This window comes from Pelodiscus sinensis, chromosome 4, assembly GCF_052426305.1.
Source record: "Pelodiscus sinensis isolate ZL-2025 chromosome 4, ASM5242630v1, whole genome shotgun sequence".
In the NCBI taxonomy this organism is placed as follows: domain Eukaryota; kingdom Metazoa; phylum Chordata; order Testudines; family Trionychidae; genus Pelodiscus; species Pelodiscus sinensis.
This window is the reverse complement of record NC_143055.1, coordinates 100,002,716-100,030,392: the sequence shown is the minus strand read 5'-3', so window position 1 is coordinate 100,030,392 and position 27,677 is coordinate 100,002,716. Positions and strand designations below refer to the sequence as shown.

At 41.0% G+C, this 27,677-nt stretch overlaps 1 protein-coding gene across 8 annotated transcripts in view; it reads right to left on the bottom strand.

Moving 5' to 3' along the window:
- Window positions 1–27,677, bottom strand: part of PRDM5 (PR/SET domain 5) — a 149,667-nt gene that overhangs the window by 77,078 nt on the left and 44,912 nt on the right. For 3 of the 8 annotated variants that reach the window (XM_014574833.4, XM_014574834.4, XM_075929819.2), the window contains 5 exons: window positions 16,906–16,985; window positions 13,482–13,566; window positions 12,069–12,226; window positions 7,432–7,518; window positions 5,349–5,442 (listed from right to left, as the gene is read on the bottom strand). In XM_014574833.4, the coding sequence (XP_014430319.2) occupies window positions 5,349–5,442; window positions 7,432–7,518; window positions 12,069–12,226; window positions 13,482–13,566; window positions 16,906–16,985 (504 nt within the window). Of the gene's footprint in view, window positions 1–5,348; window positions 5,443–7,431; window positions 7,524–12,068; window positions 12,227–13,481; window positions 13,567–16,905; window positions 16,986–27,677 lie in introns of all 8 variants that reach the window. The other 5 variants (XM_089778013.1, XM_075929820.2, XM_006125581.5 and 2 more) reach the window with 3 other exon arrangements.

Sequence of the window (27,677 nt, the reverse complement as noted above, 5' to 3'; positions counted from 1 at the left end):
GTTCAGTGTTCCTTGTGCTTTCTGGCCCAATTGAAAGTAGGGATGTAAATACTGGTTTAAAAAAACCCTACGTAACCAATTAAAATTTTTATTAGTTACACCCGCATTTCTCAGACTGTGGATCCCGAGCAACTTAGAGGGGGGCAGGTCGCAGTATCACAAAGTTTGAGAACCCCTGGGTTACAGAGTCAAATGTGTCACCACAGAACTGGTAGTGTAGGGCTGTGCTGCGGCACCCCCACATTTCACACAGGACCTCACTGTCAGTTCCTGCACCTAGGGCTCAGCTGCTGGCCCCCACGCGGGGGGATCCAGACTGCTGCCTACATCTGGGACCTGGGCTGCTGCCCCCTCCGTGGCCCTCCTGCCTGCTGGCTCCTGTGATCTTGCTTGGCTGCAACTTGCCAGCCCATGTGCCTGTGGTTCCTCTCAGCTTCAACTCCCAGGGCAACAGTGGAGTCCTGGAATCCAGCTGGCAGCAGAGTTTAATCGTTAACTGAAACCGACAAGAATACATCCCCAACTGAAAGGCCAGTGAATGGAAAGACTCCCGTTTACTTCAGTGGCCTTCAAATTCCAATCTGATAGACCATTCCAACGGTGCTGAAACACTCATTTCCTTACTGCACAACTTTCGTTTGACACCAAATTAATCCACCTCTCCACTGGCATTACTCTTCTAAATGGAAACACCATTTTTCTATTAGCAAAAGTACTCTCTTGTCATGGAAGTAGATCTTGTGCCTATTCTTTTCTGATAAGCAGCATGTGACATGCATCTGACGAAGTGGGTCTTTGCCCATGAAAGCTTATGCTCCAATAAATGTTAGTCTATAAAGTGCCACAGGATTCCTCGTCAACTTAAAGTGGGGAATTTTTTTCCATTTGCCCAATTTTTTTTTTGCGCGACTTAAGAGTGAGGAATGGGAGGACTTATAATGCATCAGTCCCTATAAGCTACAATGACGTTAGTCTCGAGCGGATGTATACCGGGGCAGCTTATAGTGGGGACGCCCCACGTCATGCAGGGTAAGAGCCATAATGTACAAGATGGATAACTCTCAATAAACAAACAGAGTATTCATTATTTCTTCTAAGCCTCATTATTCAGCATGTGGCCCCATTTCTCATTAGCTGCACGCCATCCAAACTCTATACTGAATAGGTAATTTTTCTTTTCTTTATATACTTTTCTCTACTTTATTAGTCAGTTTATTCATACAACACCTCTTCATTAATCACAGAAAAGAAACAGGAAAACTTTCCTAACCAACATATTCCTGCACCAAAGCACTAGAACATTGGTAGGCAGTTATAGAGATTTTCAAAAGCTCCTACAAAACTTAAGAGCACAAGTACAACTAGTTTAAAAAAATAAATCATATTTGTGCACCTAAATCCCTTAGATACCTTTAAAAAAATCTCATAAAAGACTGCATTACAAAATCCACTGTGCACGCTATATTTTATACACCGTACAAAGTATATTTTTACAAGATCTCATTACTTTAATAAATCACAACCAATTTTCACCAGACTACTGTAAAGCATATCTGTAAACTAAGAACTCTCTCTCCACCAAATGCCAAGTTTCTTCCACCTACTACTTATGCTCTAAGGCTCTTTTAAAAAGTCACTTCATACACATAAAACTGGGAAAGTATTTCCACTCCCTATTTTCAAGTCAAAAGACTTCGGCTCTGTTGGATTGAGAAATCAATTTTAAATTAAAAAACCTGCTAATAAAAATGTTCTGCCTTAAATCCAGTCAAAACTAGGGAATAAAGGTGTAAGTGTATCTTAAGTTACTTGTTGTCCTTCAGGTACAGATTATAAGGAAATATTGTGTTTGCCCCCCAGCTTTCACTCCTACAAATTATGCGGATGGACACAAGAGGTTTTTTTTAAACAATTAATTAAATGTATTATTATTATTATTAGGTTTAAAAAAGTGAGAACGTAAAAATTGTGTCGTCTTACTCAATAGATCTTCTTACATAATATAGAGCCCCCTATCTTCTTTCTTTAATGTTCAAAGTAAGTGTTCACTGCCCTAAATTCTTGTTAGCTCTGAGTCGTCAGCGTAGCTAAGAGAATAGAACATGGATTGTATTCCTTCTACTGTATTATCAACAGAATTATTACGAAATTCTATAAATTATATTGGTGTAAACCCGTTGAGGTCAGAGGGTTTCATAACTGTTAGTGAGAGTATAATTTAGCGTGCAGGACCTAGTATTACCAACAGTGATATGCAAGAACAGGGATGGACTTTTGTTTTCTTTTAAATCCCAGCTTGAATTTGCAGAACTGGCAATTGGGAGACAGGGAATATTTTACCACTAAACTAAACACATTTGATCTGGAATCTTGAAAGACAAAAAAAAAAAGTCAATCCCCATGATACCATTTTCCATAGATCCACTTCAGGCACTCCTTTATTAAATATACATATGTACTAATTTACCATTGATTTTTTTTAAACTTTGCTAGATACCACTATCTGTAGAATACCTCATTTTCAAGGTAACTGTATATAATTTGCATATCAAATTTTAGATGGAATTTATGAAGGAAGGTAAGCCTTCATTCTGAGTTTTGCATGCTTTCGTGAATCTATTGCTCAGGGAGAAGAAGTTTCCCACACAAGTCCTTCTCCATGACACAGCATTGTGAAACTTCACAAACATTAGGTGGATTTATTTTTGTTCGTTTGTTTTTGCTCTTTCCTCAGAAGTAGCACATGAGTTCAATGCTGGAAGAGGGACCATTGGTCAGCTCTGGTATGGCAATGCCTATGATTCTGAGCTATTTTTGAGTTATTTAAATAAATGGACAGGTTATTAAATAAATAGCCACAGAGCCTGTCGCTCTCAGGATGAGGTCATAAGAGGTGGAGTTTTAACGTTCTTTATCTGAAACACACACTCTGATCTTATAACAGAGACCCTCGTTTTAACCACTATCTTGTATTTAAACTATTTCTTATACAGTACATAATAGTGATGACGTTCACTTTGTTAATGGTCTGTCAGTCCTTCTGTTATAAATAACTGCACAGGTAGAGAGGATGTTGTACCCAACCAAAAAAATGTTTGCTTTACGCAAATTTTTATATACAGATATGGTGCTGGTAGTGAGTCCAGGAGCCGAAACATTAAAGAAATTGGAATAAAAAAGTGTTTTATCCTCCCCCCCCCCCCCCAAGATCTTTAAGGCACAAGACAAAAAGAATTTTGAGCTCAGAGAAATTGGAAAAACAAAAGATGTATTTTAAAAAGAGATTGGCAAGAACCTGTAACTCTGAATGGGCTTTGCTACTTTTGAGTATTTTGGAGGTGGGGGAAGGGAGAAAGCCCACTCAAGTCGACAGAAAATTATTTCAATGGGCTTTAGATCAGTCCCTAAATTAGGCCAATCTACACTAGACCTAGAAGGTCAGGCTAAGGTACGTAGCAACTCCAGCTACATAAAATACATAGCTTAGCGTGAATTTTACAGTAGAAGATCGACAGGAGCAAAGACTCCCATCATCTTCCCTTGCTCCTCGTGACTGCCAGGAGTACTGGCGCTGGCTGGAGCCACCCTCAGCATTCGATTTAGCAAGTATTATCTAGACCTGCTAAATTGAATGCCAGAGAATTGATCTCCAGGGCAGTAAGTATAAAGGTGGTTCAAGTGTTTAAAAAGAGGTTTCTATGCATTGGGGTGTGCAGCTTATGGCTCTTTTGTCATTCCTAAAATACATGCAACTTTTTAAATTAAAATGAAAAATTCAAAATTTTAAAAACACATAATTACTTATGTAACTTAAATGTGTGCATGAACCTGAATTCGACCAGTTACGATGTAAATTTCAAAAAATATAAAAAAAAGTGCAAAAAGATGCAGCAGCAGAAGTTCCATTAAATAAAGTGTGAGTATCTTTCATTTATGCTGTTATTAATCATGTCAATCATCAATAATATTAAGTTGTATATTTTCAGTCATGCAAATGGGCATTCTTATACAGCTCTTAGATGACCACTTGTTCTGAATTTTGATGTAGTTTAGCTCTTTGGTTTGAAAAGGTTGCTGACCCCTGAGTTAGAGTATATATTTATAGAAAGATAATAAAGATTTTTAATACTCTGGCTAAGGCTGTCATCAGAACAAGATTCTACAACCTTAAATACTCAGTGAAAGAATAGATCATAGCTTTGGAAGCCTAAGAAAAAATGACAATGCTCAAAAAAATTCTTTAATGCATATTCACTTAGTACAAAACTGGTATATTAATTTTTTGGGTATGTCTGCACTACAGAGAAGGTTGAAGCTGCTTCTGTCCATCTTCCAGGGTTCGAATTAGCAGCTCTAGTGAGGACACACTAATTCAAACTGAGAGGGATGTTCCAGTAGATGCTAATAGTCCTGCTTCAATGATGAGTAAGGAAAGTCAAAAGAAGAGTGTTCTCCCTTCGACTTCCTGCAGCGTGGACAGTGCCAAAAGCCAAGTTAAGATACTTCGACTTCAGCTATACAATTAACACAATCTTATGCCATAGTGTAGATGAACCCATAGGAAACAGAAGTTTCCCTCAAAACATAGCAGTACCTTCAAAGCTACAGTGATCTTAGGAGTAAAATAATAAGAAATTTCTACATACTTTTATTCATTTTTTTAAATTAACTCATTTAACAAAATATAAAAGAAATTTAGATTCTCACAAGTGACTAAATCCTATCTTCTGCTGAAGAGAGGCAAAGAAGGCACCCGTACTCCAAAACCTCAAAGCAAAGCCGAGTCTTTTAACAATGACTGAGAAGATTAGATACAGATCTAAGATGGCATAGTTTGTAAACTCAAACAGGACAGAGGGACTTGTCCAATCTTCTAGAATTTATGCTTCTGACAGAAAAACTTGGTTTGTGGCTAAGAATCTTGACTGGGCCTTTGAAGCTATAGTGAGTTCTCAATTCTGACACAGACTTCTTTTGTCACCTTGCTCAAGTCACTCAGCTCTTTGTTTCAACTACCCATCTATAAAAGGGTATAATACTACAAATTAATCTGAAAGACGCAGAAGTTCTTTGTCAAAGGACTTTGGAATGACACTGGATTATCTGAAGTCTCTATGTTGTACAGCAGGAGTAAATCAGCAGGTAAACTTTCAGACTTTACTGAATCTCCTGGCTCTTGTGGGTTGAATCTGTATAGTAATCATTGAACATAATTAGGGTATTCGAGAGCAAGACAGAAGGAGAATGTACTTCAACTGTGTGCTGTGTAACAGCGCATTTCCTCCCACAGGGTACAAATCAGTGATGTGGACTGATGAAGCCCTTTGTCCCTCTGAATTAGCACTTACTGTTATGTATTAGTAGGTGTCTCTGCAGAGAGAACGGGGTGCGGAACAAAGCCTTGCATTCCTCACACTGGAATGGTCTCTCTTCAGAGTGGGTCTGCAGACGAAAGACAATGAGTCAGGGGGAAGGATCAGGGAAATCAATTAGGTGTTATTACAATAATTGTAGATAACTTGGCAGGCGGTTTTCAGAGGGGCATCATAGCAGTTCCACTTATTAGGTGAAAAAGCCTTAAACTACATCCATTATGTGGAACTTTGCAAGACAACAGGACAGTTATTAAATAGGCGTGCACCATAAGTCTTTAGAACCCTGTTATGTAAAAGGGTATATAAGCATGTACATGTGCACGCTCCTCTGTGTCTGTCTGTGTCTATGTATATACACACACATTTTGAAAGAAAGCTACAGGAGAGGATTTGCTATTTCACTAAATAATACATAAAATGATAAAAATTAAGTACACCCTCAAAAGCACAACATTTTCTCAGTTAATTCCAGTCCACTCTTAGCCAGCTGCTGGTCTGCCTACTTTCCACACAACCATTTAAAAGTTTAGCACATTAAATCTCTCACATCTAGAACCTATCCCTACCCTCGTCTCCCCTTCATTTGCTAATTTGAAACAGAAGACAGAAGTATTTGTACTGAGAGCCTTGCTTACCTCTGTAAAAATTCACCATAGCTGAAACAGCCACATCAAAGTCATAAACAAGACAGAAAGCTAAGCTTGGCTGAATCTTGTAAACAAACTTCATAACTGCTGACACTGATCTCTGGAGCTTGTGAAAGAGTCAGCTTTTATTCTACTTGTGTAAAATTCAAATAACTTCCTCTGATTTTTTTTATTGTAATGTCGTACCATCCCATTATAGTCAGTAAATGATACTGTACAATATTATCTAAGCAATTGCCTATAATTTTCTGATAAAGGGAAGATTTAAAGAATGAGTGTCTAAATACTGCATTTAGCTCAAGAGGACCTTAATTGAAAGCTATTGTGCCTCAAGGGGAGTGATTGGAAGTGTTTTATAACATGCAGGGATTATGATTAATAACAAAATGATGTATATTAAAGAGTGATTCTCATAGCCTATGGGTAAACATTAATATGGGACATAAGTGCACAATCTGTTTTCTCCTCATGGCAGGGAAATCCCGAATGGCATAAGATATTTATAGCTACTCTACAAATTGGGGGAAAAGGTAAAGAGCAATTAAATTATTTATATGTAGCCTTTAGCGCTCTTGGATCTCTCGCTCTCGCGCGCGCGCGCACACACACACACACACACACACACACACACACACACACAGAACCCAAACTTCTTTTCTCATGGCAAGCAATACCAAGATGTTATGATACACTAATAGCCGACTGTAGTGGACTGCAAACACTACAGCCAAAACAATGATTAGATAAAACAGCACAGGACTCTTTTCTTTCATAGATACTTATTCTTTCAAACATTCTATTGTTTGTTATTAAGGAACAAAGCCTTGCTACTTCATTGCTATGTATTAGTGCATGTCCACAAGAGAGAAGGGGTACCTTTTAAGAAGGTACCTTGAGACTGGATGGCTCAGACAGTGCAATGGCTGAAAATGGGATACAGAGGCTTTTCACCCCTAAGACCAGGTCCACACTACACCAGGAAGGTCGGTTTAAGGTACACAATTCCAGCTACACAAAATGTAAGCTGACTCCAGCTATGCCTTAAGCCGCGCTTGGAGCGGTCTTCACAGAGGGCTCTTTGCGACTATAAGTACTTGTGCTGACCAGAGCTGCCCTGAGCATTCCATTTAGCGGGTCTTAACTAGAGCGAAATTGAATGCCAGAAGATCAATCTCTGGCACAGCAAGTGAAGATGTGGCCTTAACGTGTAGTTCAAATCCAGTCTAAGTCCCATACAGTAGAAAGGCCACTAACTGGCCATCAAACGGCTATGTAAAATTGATTGATTGTTTAAGTCTGGCTCTTAGTGGTTCACAACATAATTAGTATTAGTGGATACCCTTTCCTGGCAGTCTCAACAGAGAGGCCAAGGATTGACTGGGCATGAAGAGACTGAACTACCTTCTCACCTCAATAGGTGGTTCCTCCAGAACAGGGTTGAGACATATTGATGAGACACTGTGGGGAAGCTTGCAGTGCTGCTGTCTGTGCTGTACCTGTTCTGTGGATAAATAGAAGGGTTCAGTCTCCAGGGCTGTCAATCTGGCACTTTTCACGAGCGCAAAAAAGTTACTTCCAGTTATTTCAAAACACCCTACGCTAGAATGCTTTTCCGTTTGGTTAGCTCTATGGGTGCAGGGCTCTTCCACTCACTTAAAATCTCTTTGCAGCTTTTCTCATATATGGCCTTTCAGCTATAGTGTAGGAGCCCAACTGTATTTCTAAAACTTCAAACGGAGACAAATATCTAAATGTGTAATAGATGCAAAGATGCACCTGGAGATTAATTTATCATTTTCATCACACAATGCATGCAATCGCATGTTCACTTTCTCATACCAGGAGTTCTTTTGATTTGCTAGAAATGCACATGGGTTCTAGAATAGGAGACTCCAAATCAGAAAACTGGCCTAGTATTTTTATTATGCTCACATGCAATTTGAAGGTTCAAACAACAAGGCTTTAGTTGCTGTTACAAAATTATATGTAACTGGATATAATAAATTTAATATACAAACTACTGCGTAAGAGTACTATACAATAATATAGTATTGTACATAGGATTTACCAACTGGTATTTTAAAAGACCCAATTAATATACACCTAGGAGCAAAAACAGTGAGCAAGAGATAAACATACAAAAGTGTAGATTTCCAAAAATGTCCAATTCCGCCCCCTCCACCCCCACCTCTCCAGCTGACGGGCACATGCCCCTAACTTGAATGTAACAGAACAAATTGCAGCTGCTTCATATCAGGCACCACCTAAAGCTGACCTCCACTCAGATCAAGCTGAAGCAGCAAACACCAAGACCTGTAGTTTCTGCAGTCAAAAGAAAGGTGCCCATTATCCTATAGAACATCTTCAACTGCATTTACCAGACTCAGATTCACCATGGTCCTTAAGCAACTACCTAATACTAATAATGTGAGTAGCCTCACTGACTTCAGTAGGACTATTCACATGCCTAAATAAAAGCTAAATATATATAGTTTTTCATCCATAGACCTCGTAGCACTTCACAATTGTTCACCTATTTATCCCCACAATACCCCTTGAGTAGGAAAGCATCATTAACCTAATTTTTAAAGATGGAGAATGAGGCACCTTCAGGCAGAGCAACTTGCACAAAATTCATGATACTGAGCACGGGTCTTCCAAATCCCAGGCTAGCGCACTATCCGTGTGCTTGAGTACACAGCTCAAACAGGGCCTTTAAAAAGTATCTAATCCACTCAGTTGTTGCCACATACTTTTCTACAAAATCAGTGATGAACTGAGCTTTGAAATATGTTGAAAATTTGGATACAGTGCTGAACCCAAGTGTATCAGCACGGGAACAGTCTATCGATATGGAATGTGTGTAAGCATTTCACTGCATTGCTGCGGCTCACGCAGTAATGTAATTAGGGAACAGTGCAACACCAGCAGAGAGGCTTGAAGATAATTTCCCCCATTTGAATGTTATCCTTATTAGGAAACCATTATTATGTTTATCATTCTAGTGCTTTGAATGGTACAGAAATGCATATAGTATACTCTTGAGTCATTCAGAATCTGGACTGGCCCAGGGCACCTCATATTAATAAGGCTGCACAGAGGGAGGATGTGGCACCCAAGATACCTACATCTTTTATTCTGCTGCCAGGGTTGCAGCTATCCACTGGAATTCTATAGGAATAGGCTTGGCATTCTATAAAAATAGGCTTGGCATCTGCGTAGGAGGGTGATGAGACCAAGGCAGCTGAGGAACAGGCTGCTATGGACCATTCCCTAGGAACACGGGTCTCGTGGAATTCTATCCTCAACCCAAGCATACAGCTTCTTATCCTAGCAGAATCCCCCTAGCACTGCCATTCAGTGGTGGGCAATCTGTAGATCTATCAGGGTAATCTGACTGAGGGTCGTAAGACATTTTGCTGACATTGACTGTCTGCAGGCTTCGCCTCCCACAACTCACAGTGGCCATGGTGAGTTAATTCCCACCTCCCATTGAACTTCCGTGACCGTTCAGCAACTAACTCCTTTCAGCTTCTTTGAAAAGCCAATTCTTAAATTGCACAGTGGGCAGCACTTACAAAAAACCTGAGCATTGTGTGAACCATGTTCTACTTTATTCTGACACTTCCACACAGCACCAGATGAAGTATCTGCTAAAATTAATCAAAAAAACAAAAAACTCTTCATCCAAATGATACAAATCAAATTCAAAGAGGGAAAAACACTTCTAACCTGCTTCTTCTTATAAATAAAAGTCTGCTTGCTAGCTGCAGTGTAAAAGCCAAAAAGGTTTTTTCAAATCAATACATTTGTTCTCCTTTACCTACTGTTTATCTGTTTTTAACCCTAGCACACATTATTCCTACTGCACATTTATAACCAAGCTGCTTCAGAAATAGGAATAGTAAAGGTATTCTGAAACTGAAAAAGCCAAATTCCCAGATGTCAGCCAATATGGATGCAAACATTTACTTTTCCCCCAAAGAAAATAAAACAAGTACAGTATCCTCATTGGATCACACATGCACAAAATCAGGAGAATGTATATTTGAACGAACAAAACCACAAACATAATGAAAAAGCACAAATGAAATACATGATGGAGTGGGATAACATGAAGTTTTCAGTCATGGTAACTATATTGGGATAACTACACTATCAACAAGTCACTGACCTCTCTGCCTCTGGTGAATAGTGCCGTTCCCTCAAAATAGAGAAGGGACGCTTGTCTCATATAATTTGTGCCATGCTGTTTATTCACTGTACACAGACATATACTGTGTGTTTTTCAAAATGATATGTTGGTTGGACTTGAAGGGGTTGAAAGCATAAGTAAATGTATGTTCTGTTTCTCTGTGCACTGTCTTTATCTAATGGCACTAAGGTACTTTTTGTATTATTAGCACACAGACTCAAGAAATAAGCGTGGGAATAATTATGACAAACACAAAACAAGATATTCATCAGGTAATCAACCAAAAAGTTTGCAAATTTCACTCAGCAGAATATATAATCTTCAGCAAAATATAGGATTCCATCCTGCAAGATTTATTCATCTTTAGTTACATGAGCAGGGCCACTGATTTAAGTAAGAGAACAAAATGATATAGCATTATTCTTGCTTGATCCTGAAGTTCTTATTCAGGAAAAATACTATTGGACATCACAACACAGTGTTTCTCCAAGTGGTCTGCAGACCCACTCCGAGAAAGCTGCTACTGAGTCACTCCACTTGTTTGCTTACCGGCTCTCTAGCCACAGGGTCTCATGGTTCCCATTGGCTGCAGTTCACCGTTTTCAGGAAAGGAGAGCCGCAGAAAGCTGCGTGACCTGGGCTACTGCTTCCCGCAGCTCCCCTTGGCTGCAAATGGGAGCCGCCAGGCTCCCGTGGCTGCGGAGCTAGTAAGCAAACAAACTGGAGCTGCCTGGTAGAAGCTCTCTGAGTGGATCTGCAGGCCACTTTGAGAAACACTGTCAATATCAGAATATGTAGATTTCTTAATTTTTAGAAAGAGAAGGACTGCCCAGATTGTGTGTGTCAGGAATTTTCATATCCATATTCAGGACATTTCTTATCTTAGTAAGGTCTGGGTTTTGTTTTTTTTTAAATGAAGTTACACGTGGGAGGTATGATCATAATATATATGGCAGCTAGCCTGGTCTTCTAGCATGCTCCGGGGCTGGGGAGGGGAGTCATCACTGATTCATCCTGCAAGAAGCATTATTACTACTTTCATATGATTTATGGCTGAACGTACAAGAGATGGTGCAAAGATCCTGTGCCAAATTCCCAGATGGCATATAACATGAGCCACACTTTGAAAACCTTCTAAGTATGGACATATCAGTTTCATCAAAGTGAAGATGGGGAGGGGGGGAGGAGAGTAAAGGGTTCCAAAGATTGGGCAGGAAACCAGCCAGATAATTGTTTTACAATTATGTAATTCTGAGGCAGCAGACATGGGTGCAGCTTTGCCACTCAAAATGTAACATAGGGATTAAAAGTAATGGCAAGCATTACAGAAATTAGGACAGGCAGGTTTCAGTAGAACATCCCTTTGTGTGTACATTCTCAGGGTAGTGTTTCTTATGACGTGTCAATAATATATTATTTAACACTACCAAGTGCAAAAAAATATATTGTTTGAAAGTACCTCCTCATAATTACAGTGATTAGGAATGACTGCATTATTGCTCATTTTGTTCAAATATCTTTTTTTTTTTTTTTTAATAAAAACTGAAAACCTTTTAGATCAGATAAAAAACTTTACTTGATAACATATAAAAACAAACCAGAAAAATAAAAATAGGGATTTACTCAGTGTGTTTAGCAAAATAATCATTTTTGTGTGTGTTTGTATTTTACTGGAATTCATTTATTATCTTGAGATCTTGGTTATAACAAAGAACACTAGAAAATACATTTTTTCAATACTTTAATCATGTTTATAAGCATGCCAGAGCTTAATGATCAACCATTTAAAAGAAAAATAGCTGCATATCTGAGGCTGGCAGACCTGTAAACAACAACAGCAGAGTGCTTTACCTTCTTGTGATTCTTGTAAACATTTCTGTGGGCAAATCCCTTTCCACAAAGCTTGCATTTATAAGGTTTATCTTCACTGTGTATTATTTTGTGTGCAGTCACTTGATCAAGTCGTTTGAAGGACTTATTGCAAACCTCGCAGGTGTAGGGGCGTTTTTCTGCAGAAAATGAGTGGGGGACATTTAATCTCCTGTTTATACAGGGGGAGAAGATGAAAGGCAGAGACAGTCATCTCCTCAGAGAGATTTTTGCAATTAAGTCAACCCAATTAAGATTAAACCAATTAGAAAGACATCTAATGCCCTTTATGTTAGACAGTTAAGTCACTTCATAAAAGATGAGCTATGGTGTATCTCAAGAAATTGGCACATTCTTTGCAATAGTCATTGCTAACACTAAATTCTGATTAATTAGCTTAAATCAAAAGAGAATGACTTCAAAGAGGAAAAGCCTGTTTCCAGATTACAAATGTGAAAGAGGGCATGACAGTTTAAATGTTTTAAAAGTTAATTAACTATATCTCATATATTAGTTTCCAAAACCAAAAGTTGCTATGCAAAAAGCCTTTATGCCTGAACTGGTGACTCGAACCCAAACCCTGTAGTCTCATCCAAACATGTCAAAAGTAAGCTGAAAGCCTCGAGGATAAAGCTTATTTTAAAATTACATGTGACTGCAGTAAGTTGAAACCAAGAAAGCAGATATATTAAAAAGCTCTGCTGTTAAAAATCCTGTATTTTCCTACTTTAATGTATTTGACAGAACCAAGTTCATACTTCCATTGTGTTGGCTGATGTTTCTAATTACTGGGTGAATGAGCTAGAAGTGCCAGAATCTAAATGCTGGCAGTGTAATTCATATAATATTGCCAGACTGCAGGCACAGGATGCTGCCAGTCACTGACTTGCTCCAAAAGAGGCTAAGAAGGCTGATAAATTACTGTGTGATCTACTGCATGGTGTGGTATTAACTGCTTTATTCTGACTGGCAGCATTGCACTCCCAATGCAAGACCATTTGAGAAGCTGAACATCTCTCTCTCTCTCTCAGCCCGGCCTGAGGCATATCCAAGTTCCACACCCCTTCCATTCAACCACTAGGCACCTAAACCCCTACACAAACCAAGCAGCAACACTATTTCTTTCCCAGTCCCCATAGCACTCCACTCTTCCTTCCCAGCTAGTCTGAAGGAGAAGCCTGAAGAAGCTGACATGAAACAAAGGTTGCACCACTTAAATTTTGACCTTTCAGTGGTGTGAAAAGTATTAGTTGGCACCAGATTTACTTGCACCAGCCCCTAAACACTTCAGAATCCATCAAAACAGATATAAAATAAAGTAAAAAGCAATAAACCTTAGGGGCCAATTCTGGTATACACGGAAAAAAACCCACAGTTTTGTTTTTGTTTTTTTACCTGAGTGAGTTATCATATGGCGTTTTAGCTGGTTAGCTGAAATAAATTTCTTGTCACATTCCTGACACTCAAAGATTTCATGAACCTGCAAAATGAGTGTTTAATGATAATTAAATATGTGTCTCAAACAAGATCACACATCTTAGATATACTGAACATCTAACAGACTGTAATTATTTCCTAGCTAGTAGCTATGTTCATACTCAGGGATATATTGTGATTTCTTCCTTAATTATCCCGTGCTGAACAACAGTGTGTCTCAAAAATCAAATGTTCATACTTCTGAACAAACACAGGCATGAAGATGATCTAAATATGCAATATCACATTCATTTTAAATCCAACCAATATGGTAATTGGATGCAAAAAATAAATAAATGTGGAATACCTTGCAAAAAGGGCTTATAAATAACAAATAGAGCTTGAAGGTCCGTTGCTCTCACCAACAGAAATTGGTCCAATGAGAAATATTCTCACCCACTTTATCTTTCCAACAACAAAATAACACATGTACAATAATTTTCAAAAAAGTGTAATAAACATGAAATACTGTTGGCTTCCACTGTAAATAAAACAATGTATTTCAACAGTATCAGTGTATCAGATTACTAACATTGCCATTGACTAATAAAATGAAAAAAACTGGGTAAGGATAAGATTAGTGCTTTATTTGCAGATGAACTAGTCTCATATAGCCTTTATCAACATGATCATAACATCCAGATATAAAACACTTCTTTTCCCTGAACTACATTAATAAATGCATTGCACATGATGCACATGGCCCCAGTGGCCATACTTTCTAGAGCATTCTAGCAAAGATACCAAGTTTGCATGTGCAGCCAAAAGGATGGATCTGTCCAAGTATCAACCTAGGGCCTGGACCAGATGCTGCACTAATGACCGGGTTTTGAAGCCAAGTATACATTTTCTTTCTATATATACACACATTTAAAAAAAAAAAAACACACTTTTCGTGAGGGATGACAGAGTGATGTCAACATGTCACTCCGTGTCCTACCATCCCTTCTCAGCCACCTGGCTTCCTCCAACCTTCCCTCCGTCCCCGGTGCTGTGGGGAGGGAGGCAGCAGCCACGTGGCTTTTCTAGTACTCCGGAAGGAGAGGCGGGACGGGAGCCACATGGCTTCCCTGGTCTCTCTTGGGGGGCAGGGTGGGAGCCACATGGCCTCCCCAGTGCTGGGAAGAGGGACAGAGCCCTGTGGCCTCCTCTCTCCCTGGGGGAGGGGTGGGAGCAGCATGGCCTCCCCACAGTCCAGTGCTCCGGGGGAGGGGGAGTAATTAGCCAGAGCCATGCAGCCTCCCTGCTCTTCAGTGCTGTGGGGGAGGTTAGGAGCCCCGCAGCCTCTGCCTTCCCCAGTGCTCCGGGAGGGGACCCCATGGCCTCCTCCCTTCCTGGTGCTCTGAGGAGGCGGGAGGGGGGTTGGCAAGTGTAGCAAACAGGGGACACAGCCCCTAGTAATTATCTAAAGGCCAGTTATAATATTCCATAAGGCTTCCATGGCCTTCTGTTTACATACTACAGGTTGAACCTCTCTAGACCCGCACTCTCTGGTCAAGCAACATCCATGGTCCGGCACGAGTTTAGTTAGTCGGATGGATGCCCACTTATAGTGTGGTCACATTTCCTGCGGTCCCATAAAGTTTGTTTATAGCCACCAGACCTGGCTCTCAGCATTCTGTGCTGTTATTTAGCTCTAATTTACCCCTAAATGCCTTCTAAAATCCCAGTAAACAATGGAAGCTGCTAGACAATGTTGACCTCCCATGGTTTGGCAAATTCTCTGGCTCACCACCAGTCAGATCCCAAGGGTACCAGGCAAGAGAGTGTTCAAGCTGTATTCCGTGTGAACCTGACGAGTCTTAGTGAAAAAAATCCTTATGCAAAATTAGGTCATGCCCTTGGTAGACATAACTTGCACTGAAAAATATCCTGTTTATCCAAATTCCATATTCCCTATTGATACATGTGGTTTTACTGTACTCTCTCTCAGCTTCATTGGCTTTTCTTCTTCTGGCATTGAAGTTCAGATCTGTATAAACTCCACTGACCTGCCATGTAACAATAAAATAATTCCTCCCGAAATATTTAAGACAACTTATTTTAGGAATTAAGTATTAGTTTTTCTTGAGAATAGACTACAGGCTGAACCTCTAAATTCTAGGATTCTTTGCGGTCAGAAGACAGTCTTGGGACCGCGTTCCATCTTGTAGCTCCTATTACCCTACTGTGATTTTCTATGTGTGACAAGCACGATGGTGGAGATAGTGGTGAACAGGCATTCAATCAATCTGCCATTAGTGTCACCAGCAAAGCTTGTCAAATGGTTCTTTGGTAAGGATCTTTAGGGATTTATAGCAACTGGGACAAAGCAAAGATCTTATTTATAAGCCTAACAATGACATGCCTATAAAAGTGGGACATTATTGGTTTGCAGGGTCCCACAGCCCCCTTCATGAGCAAGTATTTGTGGGTACTAAAACAAAACAGGATGCACTGTGATTAGGTTTGAGAAGATATGGCAGAATTTGTAAGTTTTTTCAAGAAAAGGTACAGAAGAAAAACAACATGAACAAGGAAATAGCAATTCACAAACAGCTAGTACAAGGGATTATAACTGTCTTTGCAACATCCTATTTTAATTGATACTATGTACATCCTCACTGGATTTAGGTTTTAAGTAGGACGTTATTAAAGACTTACAGATAATCTGAAAAACATTACAATACAGATGCTGATAAAAACAGCATCTCTAAGGTTTTGATGATTTAGTAAATTAATCTTACTGGGTCTCCTTTTGGGTATAATGAAGTCAGAAACTTGTATGTATAACCCTGTATTTCTATTTGAACGCCATTATTTTTAGGATATTAATTCTTTCTTTACAGATTCTTAAATATTACAAAAAAAATTGTGCATAAACTAAAATTGTGTAAGTGGCACTTCTTATATCAACCAAATAACTCAAAAGATCATCTATAACACCCTTTGGATTGTGATTTTTTTGCCACACAGGGTGGTAAGAAAGCTTGTTTGCATTTTGTGCATAGTAAGAGAGATTCACAGATTTACTTTAATGGCTAAAATACATTTCTCTCCTTGTGAACTACAGTCAAAAAAAGAAGAGCAGGTAATTGTGATTTAGCTTGGTAATATAAAAGTGACACACACATGAAATTATATTTGGTAAAAGATGCATTAGAATGAAACCAGGATTTTTGGTTTGATCAACTGTGGTTACAAAAATAAATACTCTTAATCAAAGAAGAAGCACTGCTTTTGTAACCAGGAAAAAGACTACCCAATAGTTTGTATTACAGCAGCTCTCAAGTGACTCATGCTCCCTGGCCTTACATCTTGGTGAAGTCAAAGCCTGCTGTGGGTCAACTTTCATGTTACTGACCTTTCGATGCTCTTGAAGATTTGTAGCTGAAGAACACTTCTTACTGCACACAGAGCACATCAACTTCTTCCTAGAATTTCCTAGAACAGAAACAAAATACATCTTAACAAGAAACATCTTAAAAAGGAAAGGCAAAGAAAGGAACCAAATGTTTCTACTGAGTGCGTGATTTTTTTTCCCCACAGGTCATTTGACTGACAGAAAATGTTATATTTGTAACCCATCTTCATGATATCAGGTTACAGGAGTTCTCTACAGGCATCCTACAAGCTAATTTTTCAATGGAATGCAAATCTAGAAAATTCACTTTTTAAAATATATATATAATAAAATTCAAGTATCACTTTATATCAATATGCTTGTCACAAACTAAAAAAAAAATACTTTAGTATTCAGAAGTGAAAACAATTATCATCCACAAAAACTTTGTGTTACAGGTCAAGCAGCCTATACATTTGGAACATTTGGAATGAGTGAAACAACATGAAATAAGATCTATAATGAAGTCAACACCAAAAGTTCCATTTTCTATCATGACAACAGGGCCTAAAAGCTCCAAGTATCCTTCCTTCTAAGGTGTGCAGTAGGAAACAATCAATCCCACTAACATTTTCTTAACAGTGTATTTGGTAATAGAACCGCATCATGAATAAAAATCTAATCTAATCATGTAAAATTATAAACCCACAGTTCAGCTACAAGATGTATTGCCCTTCCCTTTTCACAGCTTGTTTAAAAAGTGACTGAGCATTTAATTAGGTTTGTCTATTAATTACCATGCTTTCAAATTCATATTAGTACTTCACATCTTTAGTTACTACAAACTTAGTTCTTCGTTTACAACCGAAAGCCCATGTGACATCTCCTGACTTCTCCACCAGAACTGCACTACACTTCACTAAAGATAAGGGCACAAAGGTAAACAGGAGGCCAGACAGTGTTTCTTGGAAGAATACTGAAGCATAAATCAGAAATTAACAAGTCAGATGGTTTCCAGTTCCACACGAGATTCTTCCAGACTTCAAAGTGTCTGATCTTTGCTGTTGTCCCCCTGAAGAATGTATATTTCTTTTGATTATTTGTTTTCCCAATTTCTTCCTTTAGAATATTTTATAAATAATTAAATTGGCATTTGCATTGGCTTTGTCCTCTCTGAAAACTGTTAAATAAACCAGTTTAATGAGAATAAAGATACTCCCCAACCAGGTATTAATTCAAATATTTAAAATACGTGAGTGGTTTCAGCATATATCCCATACATTTAAAAATTATAATATAAACACAGACAAAGGACTGCCCATAAATATACACACTACCTCAAGTCACAGTATCCTCAACAGCCTTAACAATGAGGGAATAAAGACTGGCTTTACAGTGTGCTCAGAAGGTAACAAACCTGGATTAACACCCCCAAAATACCAAACACCAGAAAATGCCCTGCCTGCAGCACCCTCTTACTTATTTTGAACAGCCTCCAGTTTTAGTGCCACTGTTGCCCTCCATAGTGGCAAAATATCACAGGGAGGCCCAATCCCTTAGGAAACCGGGTCTCAGACCATTTAGGGCTTTGGATTACAGCCAAGTGAGATCAAATTCCTTGAATCTAAATACTGTACTTATGAAGGCCATCAAGCTGTTGAAGAGAACAAGGGTACGTCTACACTACAGCCTTATTTCGAAATATCTTATTTTGAAATAGTTAATTCAACATAAGTTATTTCAAAACAACATGTCTACACACAAAATGCATTTCAAAATAGCATTTTGCTATTTCGGAATAGCGCATCCACACTGAGTGGACGCTGAATCTCATTTAAGGCCGGCCGGAACCAGGTCTTGCCAGACCAATTTGATTGTCATGCAAACCTGCTTCTGGGTTCGCATGCAGCCTTTGGTGGCCAGGCTGGCAGCTATCCTGCCATAGACGGCCGCGTTCCTCCATCTAGTGCGGAGATCATGGACATTGAGGGCATCCTTCCCAAACCTGAGTAAGGTCCATGATCTCCACCCTGGACCAGGAAGGTACCTCCTTCTCTGGGCCCTGGCAGGCTCCTGGGAGCTGGCAGGCTGCTCCTGGGGAACAGTGGAGGGCTGGCTGCCAGTGGCTTGCTGGCTCATGTTTTGGGGCCACTGGGTCAGGGGCAGTGACTGCTGATTCTGGGCTGGCAGGCTTGGAGCTGGCACAGGCACTGTGGCCAGAGTCAACCCATTTAAGGGCTCCGGGGAGGTGGGAGGGAGAAGAGTGTTCTTGGCTGAGGGCTGGAGTGGCCACCAGGGCACCCGGGGAAGGATGGAGGCCCCCTATTTCGATATAAGTGTCTACACAGCATTTATTTTGAAATAGCTATTTCCAATTTGGCATTGTTATTCCTCCTGGAATGAGGTTTACCAATTTCAAAATAAGCACTCCACTATTTCGAATTAATTTCAAAATAGCAGTTTGGCTGTGTAGACACTAGTAAAGTTATTTCAGAATAACAGCTGTTATTTCGAAATAACTTTGCTGTGTAGACCTAACCCTAGGGATTCTGATGTCTGGCACACTGCAGCAGAATGAGCCCTTTTCTCAGTGCCTGCCAGGGCTGCAGGCTTCAAAATCATATGTAGGAGCACACACGTTTACAATATGGATGTAAAACAGTAATCAATGAGTTATCTACCCAATAAACCTAGGCTTACCGGCAGCAATGGAGGGCAGCAGTAGCTGGTGTTGGGAGGAGCCAGCTTCAAAGCTGGTTTCCCCCAGCACTGTCTCCACAGAACGGGGGTGGGGGGTAAACAGGGGAAGCAGAGGCGCAGCGGTCAGGGACCCAGCATGAGTGGCTCACCCTGGGTCCCTGACAGCTCTGTCTCTGCCTTTTAAATGTAGTAAAAGCCAGGCAGCTCTTACTACATTTAAAAGGCAGAACTGCAGCAGAGTGAGTCCGGGACCCAGCATGAGCCAGGACTCAAGAGTCCGGGTTCTCAACAGGTCTGGGACCTATCTTCATTGCAGCTCTGCAGTTTAAATGTAGTAAAGGTCGGGCTGCCTGCGCACCTGGATCCTACTACACTTTAACTGCAGAGCCGCTGCGGGGCCCCTTAACTAATTCTGTACTGGATACAAATTGTATCAAGTACATAAGTCGATTACCTGCTTATTAACATCCTTAGTTTACAAACCATTTTGTCTATTGTCCTATCCTTGTCTCTCACCTCTACTGTATATATTTATGATGGATAGGATGAGTGCTGCACCCAGTGACTATGGGGTTAAACACAGGTAGGTAGCATGGGCATGGGCAGAAGAACCAATGGGGGTACATTGGTGAAATTTGAATTGTATAAGATACCTTTCTTTGTGGGGGGAAATTAAGCTAGGAGTTGACACACACAGAATGATTTAAACCCAGGTAGGGCTAAAAGAATTCAGGGCATGGAAGTGGATTGAACCAGGAAGGGATTCTGAGTAAATAAAGGGAAAATGTGTATTTAGATGTAATCAGGGTAATTTTCTTTATTTTAGTTGCTCAGTTTAAACTTCTTTGTGTGAATCCATGGCTTCCCTCACATTCACTATCAAAGTGACTACAGGGTTTTTTCAAAAAGAAGTGGCTCTTTTTGGGGAAAAAAAAAAATCTTCCCCTGTGTCTAGACTCCTGCCATGTTCTTTCAAAAGTAAATCGAAAGAATGTGACAGTTTTTTGACCATGGTAAACCTTGTTTTACGAAGAATAATGCCATGTAATGCAAACTGTGCTTTTTCGAAAGAGAGCATCCAGATTGCCTGGGTGATCTCTTTTGAAAAAGTGGCTTGCCTTTTCGAAAGTACTGGTTGTAGTCTAGACGTAGCCTAAGAGTTGTTCCCAGAGATTTTCCCTGTATTTTAATTTGGTTTACTTAGTTGCTCTGTAACCCCTAGAAATCATGTAAGCTTTATCAAGTATATCTTTTTTTTTTTGGTATATATGAATAAAAATCACTTTTTGTAAGGTGATGATTTGATTCTTGTCTCCTGGAAAGACACAGAGGGGGTGGGGAGGGGAAGGTGTGCGCGTGCGCCTAAGATGAGCAGTCAGCTACCAGAGACTGCAGCTTGTTTCTCTCTCTCCTTTTTTCAAGCTCTTTAGGGGCAAAAGAGCTTGGGGTACCCCTGGGGAAGGAACTCAAGTGTTCCCTCCTGTTGCTTAGGGTGAAATCACTTGATGGTGGCAGCTTTTTGGGTTGTTGGATTTTTTCCCATCAGAGCACTGTGACTCTGGGGAGTTTTTTGTAAGCAATGCCTGAAGAGGTATTTAAGATCTTTGTGGGCCTCCACAGAGGCCAGAGTGGGGAACAGCCCTGACAATGGTTTACTCTCATGCCCAGTGTATACTTTTATTCTGCTTCCCTCGTTGCCTTGTCCTTTGTGTATATTTTACTTCTCTTTCCACTTCTCCTGGCTCCAAGTCCTCCTGTAGTGAGGCAGAGTGGCCGCCCACTGACCTGGAAGGGGAAGAGCCCCTTTGTGAGCCCTCTTGGGCAGAGCTTGACCCCAACCTCTCACTTAACTGGAAGTCAGGAAGCATGGCTAGTACTATAAAAAGCCAGCCCAGAAGGTCAGATAGACACCAGAGGAACCAGTCACCTGCCCTGTACTCCCATGCTGGGAGGCTGAGGACTGGCCTGGACCACCACGCTTGCAGGAGGTTGAGGACTGGCCTGGACCATTGGGACCCCTAATCAATGGTGACTGGGAGGAAAGTCAACCCCGGTTGGAGCTGCCAAGCTCCAATGCCCCCAGAAAACCTGCCAGAAGCCCAAGTATGCGCAGAGGGGGAGAACAAAGGCAGCCCAGAGATAGCCAACAGTAGTCAGGCCATTTCAGAGCTCTGGTCAGTGTGTTGTGGTGCAAATCCCCGCTGACCCAGCAGCAGGGGGACACAATAAACTGGGTGGGCCTGGATGGATGGCAGTCTCCCCCACTCTGCCACTTCAGGCCAACCACCCGTCTTTGCCAGATCTCTGCCCTAACAAGTGACCCAACTGTTTGTTTACTTTAGACTGAGTTTATTTGTAGCCCCACCCTGCACCAGGTCCTGGGTCCCTGTACTGTCTGTATTGTTGCCCTGCCCTGCAGCAGGTCCTGGGCCTTTAACTGTATAAACACTGACTGTTCACTGCCCCACCCTGACCTAGAGCCTGGACCACTAACAGTGTATACCGTAACTATTTGTTTCCTACTCCACCATGCACCAGGGCCTGGACCTCTTACTTACTATAAGGTAACTGTTTGTTCACTGCCCCACTCTGAACCAGGCATGGGCTGCTCTGATTTACTGCCGGTTTGTTGCCCCAGCCTCTGTCTGGGCCAGTGCACTATAGATGCTAGACTGTTGGCTTGGCCTGAGTGCAGACTGGAGCCCCGGGACTAGAGACTGTCAGCCCTAAAGAGGGCAACTGGATTATTAACCCATGCTCTGGGCTGATCACAGGCCCAAGACCCAGGGGACTCTGTGGACTAAGGCGGAGTGGCTGCCCATGGACCCGGGGGGGGAAGAACCCTTCCATGAGCTCAGACACCTCCCTTGTTTCTTATTTTTCTACTGATGTGTGTGAGAGTCATTCTTCTGTTCTTTCATTTTTTCCTCTTCTCATCTCTGTTCCCTTTTATGCCTTCTTCCCTCCATCTCCAAATATTTTCCCATACGCTTCCTCATCACACAAGCCTCCTGCCCCTCTCTTCCCAACTTCTGCAGGATCTGGACAAAATGTTACAATCATCTTCCTGACAGGAACTGCTTTCACTCTTGCTGCAGCTCAATCTGCTAACTTCTAAGCTCCAACTAGGAACAAAGAGGACTCCCATATTTAAAACTCTTCTTTCTTATAGAGTCTATAATATACTTGACCTTGACAATACAGGCAGTCCCCGAGTTACGCGGATCCGACTTATGTCGGATCCGCACTTACGAACGGAGCTCTCTCACCCCGGAGCTCACAGGCAGTGGGACCACCCAGAGCGCAGTGGTCCCGCCACCTCAACCTCCGGGGCGAGAAAAGCTGCTCCGGGTGCCCCTGGTCTACTGGGGACCCTCTCCAGCAGACCAGGGACACCTGGAGCAAACCGGGGGAGGCGGAGGGGTACGCTCCCCCCCCCCCAAGCAGTCCAGGCTTTTCTGCGGATGCCTGTGGTAGAGCAGCTGGGGCGCTGCCGGTTGGTCCCGCAGCAACACTCTGGGCGCTACTGGACCAACCCGGCAGCACCCCAGCTCCTCTGCCCCAGGCGTCCCCAAGTTAGCCGCTGCTGAAACTGACCAGCGCTGACTACAGGAAGCCCGAGGCAGATTTGCTCTGCCCCGGGCTTCCTGGAATCAGCCTCTGATCAGTTTCAACAGGCTGAAGCTGGACGCCAGTTCCGACTTACATACAGATTCAACTTAAGAACAAACCTACAGTCCCTATCTTGTATGTAACCCGGGGACTGCCTGTATTCTGTCATCCATTTAAAAAACAATCCTGATGGGGGACTTTTAATGTGAGAGTTGGACGAGACTCTAATGTATGGAGCAACACCACTGGGAAAGAAGTAGTAGGTAAGACTAATTATTCTACTCAGCAAATGTGCAGAGCAGTGCCTTGTGATCACAAACACAATCTTCAGACAAAGCAACAAGTAAAACAAAACTTGGCAACAACCGTACTCAAAACAATGGGACCTCAAACTGTCACTGTAGGAATGTAGGATTTAAGAGACATCCAAATTACCTAGGTCACGAGAGGAGCCAACAATTGCCCGGTGAGATCAGACATCAGGAGAACACCAAAATACAGAAAGCAATTTGAATTATACAGATAGCAAAACTACAACCAGAGGCTTCAGTCCTCAGTTCACCTAGAGAACTTTCACCGAGCACACCTCAGTGAAAAACTGATCACATGCAGACCTAGAAACAATGCATGTGTCGAAGATGACCAGGGAATTTTAAAATAGAATTCATCAGCCTTCCTGCTCACTACCATAAGGATTTATTAGACCACAAATACACTGAGACCACAACCCACTACGACCAAAACAGGAAAGTTTTCTGCGATAGGCAAAACCATCAATTATCCAGTGAGACTCAAAGCTCTTTCCATCAGTTTAAAGCTGAGATTCAAAGGAGGATCCGAGAAATCAAACACAAGTGGTGGGAGGACAAAGCAAAAAAACAAAACAAAAACAAAACAACAAACAAGTAATTTTTCTGAGACAAAAGACTTTGTATGGAAGAAGCTCATGTAGCTTCATACCACTGAGATCTGAAGATGGGACCACTCTTTTTAAAGGCAATGAATCCATCAAAGAGAACTGGAAGGAACACTACCAGAAGCTTCTAAATCAAGAATCAATTGTGACTGATGACACTACTGACTCCAGTTTGGGACCAACCAACACCTTAATGTACAATTAAGCAAAAGAACAATAAAGAATTAGGCCCTAATGACATATGAGCTGAAGAACCAAAAAGGGGGAGAGAAACACTGTCAAATAAGCTTCATTTGTTGTTCCTCAGAATCTGGTATGCAGAAGAAATCCCTGCTGACTTATGCAACACTATTATCATTCCCATTTTCAAAAGAGGAGAGTCTTCCTTTCTGTGGCTGTGAAGATTGTTTCTGAAATTACTGAATCACCTGCCCCACTTGTATTTCCAGAGTCCTAGGTGGCTTCATACCATCACGAGGCACTACACACGATTTTCACAACCAAACAGATCCAGGAAAAAGTGTCAGAATCAACACCAGGGGCTGTATAAGGCCTTCATCGATCTGGCCAAAATCAAACATGAGGCTCTGTGGAAAATCATGTCAAGGTCTGGCTTCCCAAGGCAAATTTATCACCACGGTAAGATTCCTCCATGACCAGATGACGGTCTTCATCCTGTGCAGTGGCTCTAACTCTGAGCTCTTTGTCATCCAAATTGGCAGAAAATAAGTTGTGTACCGGCACCCATCCTCTTCCCTATTTTCCTAGCAGCTATGAAAATGCTAATGCAAGACCATCCACTACAGGGCATTGGCATCCAATATTGATGAGGATGATAATGAGAAGGATGTAGGTGGTTTCTGGGATGACCAAAACACCACAGAAAAAGGAACAAAAGAAAGGAAAAATAACATTATCCTGGACACAAGTGTTTCCTCTAAGCTGCTCGGCAGCACAGTCTCAAGTGATTAATCAGTCCCATCCAGTCAGAGGCTCACGGCTCCATGCTCTGTGCATGGAGCTGACTGACTAGGTGGGGCCGATTAATCACCTGTGAAGCTGTACTGCTGTGCAGTCTAGAGGGAACACTGCTGGACACCCACAATAATCCCCACTAGTATCTAGTATCCCAAGGCACCTTATTAAATCACAGACTACGCTTATACTCTCTTTGCTTTTTGATGGAAGAAAGGCAGATGCGCACTTGGCCTAATTTCAATAACACACAATCTATGCTGTATTCTCCTTCAAATGACCATATACTATTCTAACTGATAAATAGGAAAGACTATTTACTCAAATAAGAAAACTGTAATTATTAAATACATTATCTTACTACAATACAGATATAGCTTAAGCACAATATGAAAATACAGAGTTGTATTCTTTTAAAAATGCTGAAAAGGTTCTAATCTCAAATAAATCACAGCCAGAGGTAGCTAGAAACTGGAACAGTCCATAGCCTGCGGGGACCACATTTTACAAAACATGGCTTAATCCTCAGTGTTTCAGTCTGCAGAAGATTGATTAGGATAAAACTAAAAAAAGTTACTCTAGAAAATAAAGTCTGCATATCTCACAGGCATATACCAAAAACCTGTAGTTAAAGAATGGAAGTCTACAGTGTTCTATTATTTTCCAGGGGATCTTTCTTATGCTACAGTTTTATTTCAAAGCTACCACTAATATTGTCAATAACTATGGTGCACAATGCGCTATATGTGGGAATGAATGACATGAACGTACTGTAAATATTAATGCACGAGATTTCAAGTGCCTTGAATGCTCAGTTTACTTTTTTTATTTATTTATTTATTTAACAAAAATTTGTCATTCTAAAACTTAGATCCTCAAAGACAGTTAGATACCTAAATATGTCTGAAGATTATGGTTGCCAGATTTTGGATCAGAACGTCCCTATCCCCATCCCAGAGCCCTCATGCTCTGCCCCAACCCTGAGTCCTCTCCCACACTCAAATGCTCTGAGCCTGCAGCCCCTCCTGCACTCCAAATGCCTCATACTTGGCTCAACCCTAAGAGTCAGCACTCCTAGTTGGAGCCCTCATGTGCACATTCCCCAACTTACTGCTCTAGGCCTGAGCCTTCTTCCAGACTTCCAACCCCATAAACCCAGCCTAAGGCCTACTCCTTTGCTCCAAGCCCCTCATCCCTGGCTTCACCCTAGAGCTCACATCCCTAGATGGAGCCCATCCCCCATCTGGAACCCTCATCCCTCCCTCCACCCCCCAAGTTCCAGTGCTCTATCCAGAGTCCCCTCCCACACCTTGAGCCCCTCATTTCTGGTCCCACCCTGGAGCCTGCACTCCCAGCCCAGAGACTGTACCTCTTTTCAGACTCCAACAATGTTCCCTCTAGCTTTTTTTCATCCATGTGCAGCATAAGTTGTGTTACATGCACCAAAGCATGTGAAAATGTGCACTACTACCACACATGTTGTAGGTGCTAATCAGTTGTGAATCATTTGAATTTGTCCTGGACGACCACCCCAGCAATCCGCTTAGAGGGAACACTGACTCCAACCCCCTGCAATGGTGCCGGACCTAGTACCGATCCCTGGAAAATCCCAACAACCCCATTCCAACATGATTCTTCCCTGACGACTACTTTTTTAGATCCATCAGGCAGTTTTTAATCCGTTTAAGATGTGCTTCACAGATACTGTATAGTGCTATTTTTGAAAATTAGAATGCCATAAGATACTAAATCAGATGCTTTACAAAAATGTGTCTATAACATCTATGCAGTTAACTTTATCAACCAAATTTGGAAGGATATCAAAAAGTGAAACTGAGTTTCTTTGATAAGGCCCATTTTCTATCAAAGCATGTTGACTGGTGTAAATTATATTCTCATCCTTTAGCTCTTTATTAAATGAATTCTGTATCAGTTTTCCATTATTTTTCCCAAGAGTCATGCTGGACTAATTGATTCATAATTATGCAGATCACTTTGCCTTGCTCTTTTCAATATTAGCACTCTCCCAATCTTCTGAAATTTTCCTGGTATCCCAAGATTTACTAAAAATTAGTCCAGAGGACAGACATCTTCTCTTTTAGGACTCTTGGGTGCAAGTCATATGAGGCTATTAATTTTAAAATGGGTAGCCCAATAAATGGCACCTAATTTATATCCATTAGCAACCCAGAAATATAAGTTGTTAATCAACCTCATGAGATAGAAGTACATCCTCTTCCCCATTTAGAAGTACAGAGAAGACATATTACGGAACATTTCTTCCTTTTGTCCACAATTTCTAACAATTTTTCCATCTCCTTCTAGTAATTGCCATTTACCATTGTTCGGATTTCTTTTGTTCCTGATAGTTAAAGCCACAGCCTCAGAAACAAGTGGGAAAGTTATATTAAAGTCACTCAAATCAAGACATTATGGAAATAGGATATGTAACTAAATTAATATGTAACAAGAATACCATTTAACCTGTTTAAAATTAAACGAAAGATGGTTCTTGTTTTGAGAACAAAAAGTTGTCTATTAAGCAACAGATCACCAATCCTGTTAAAAATGTCATATTCAATCATTTCTT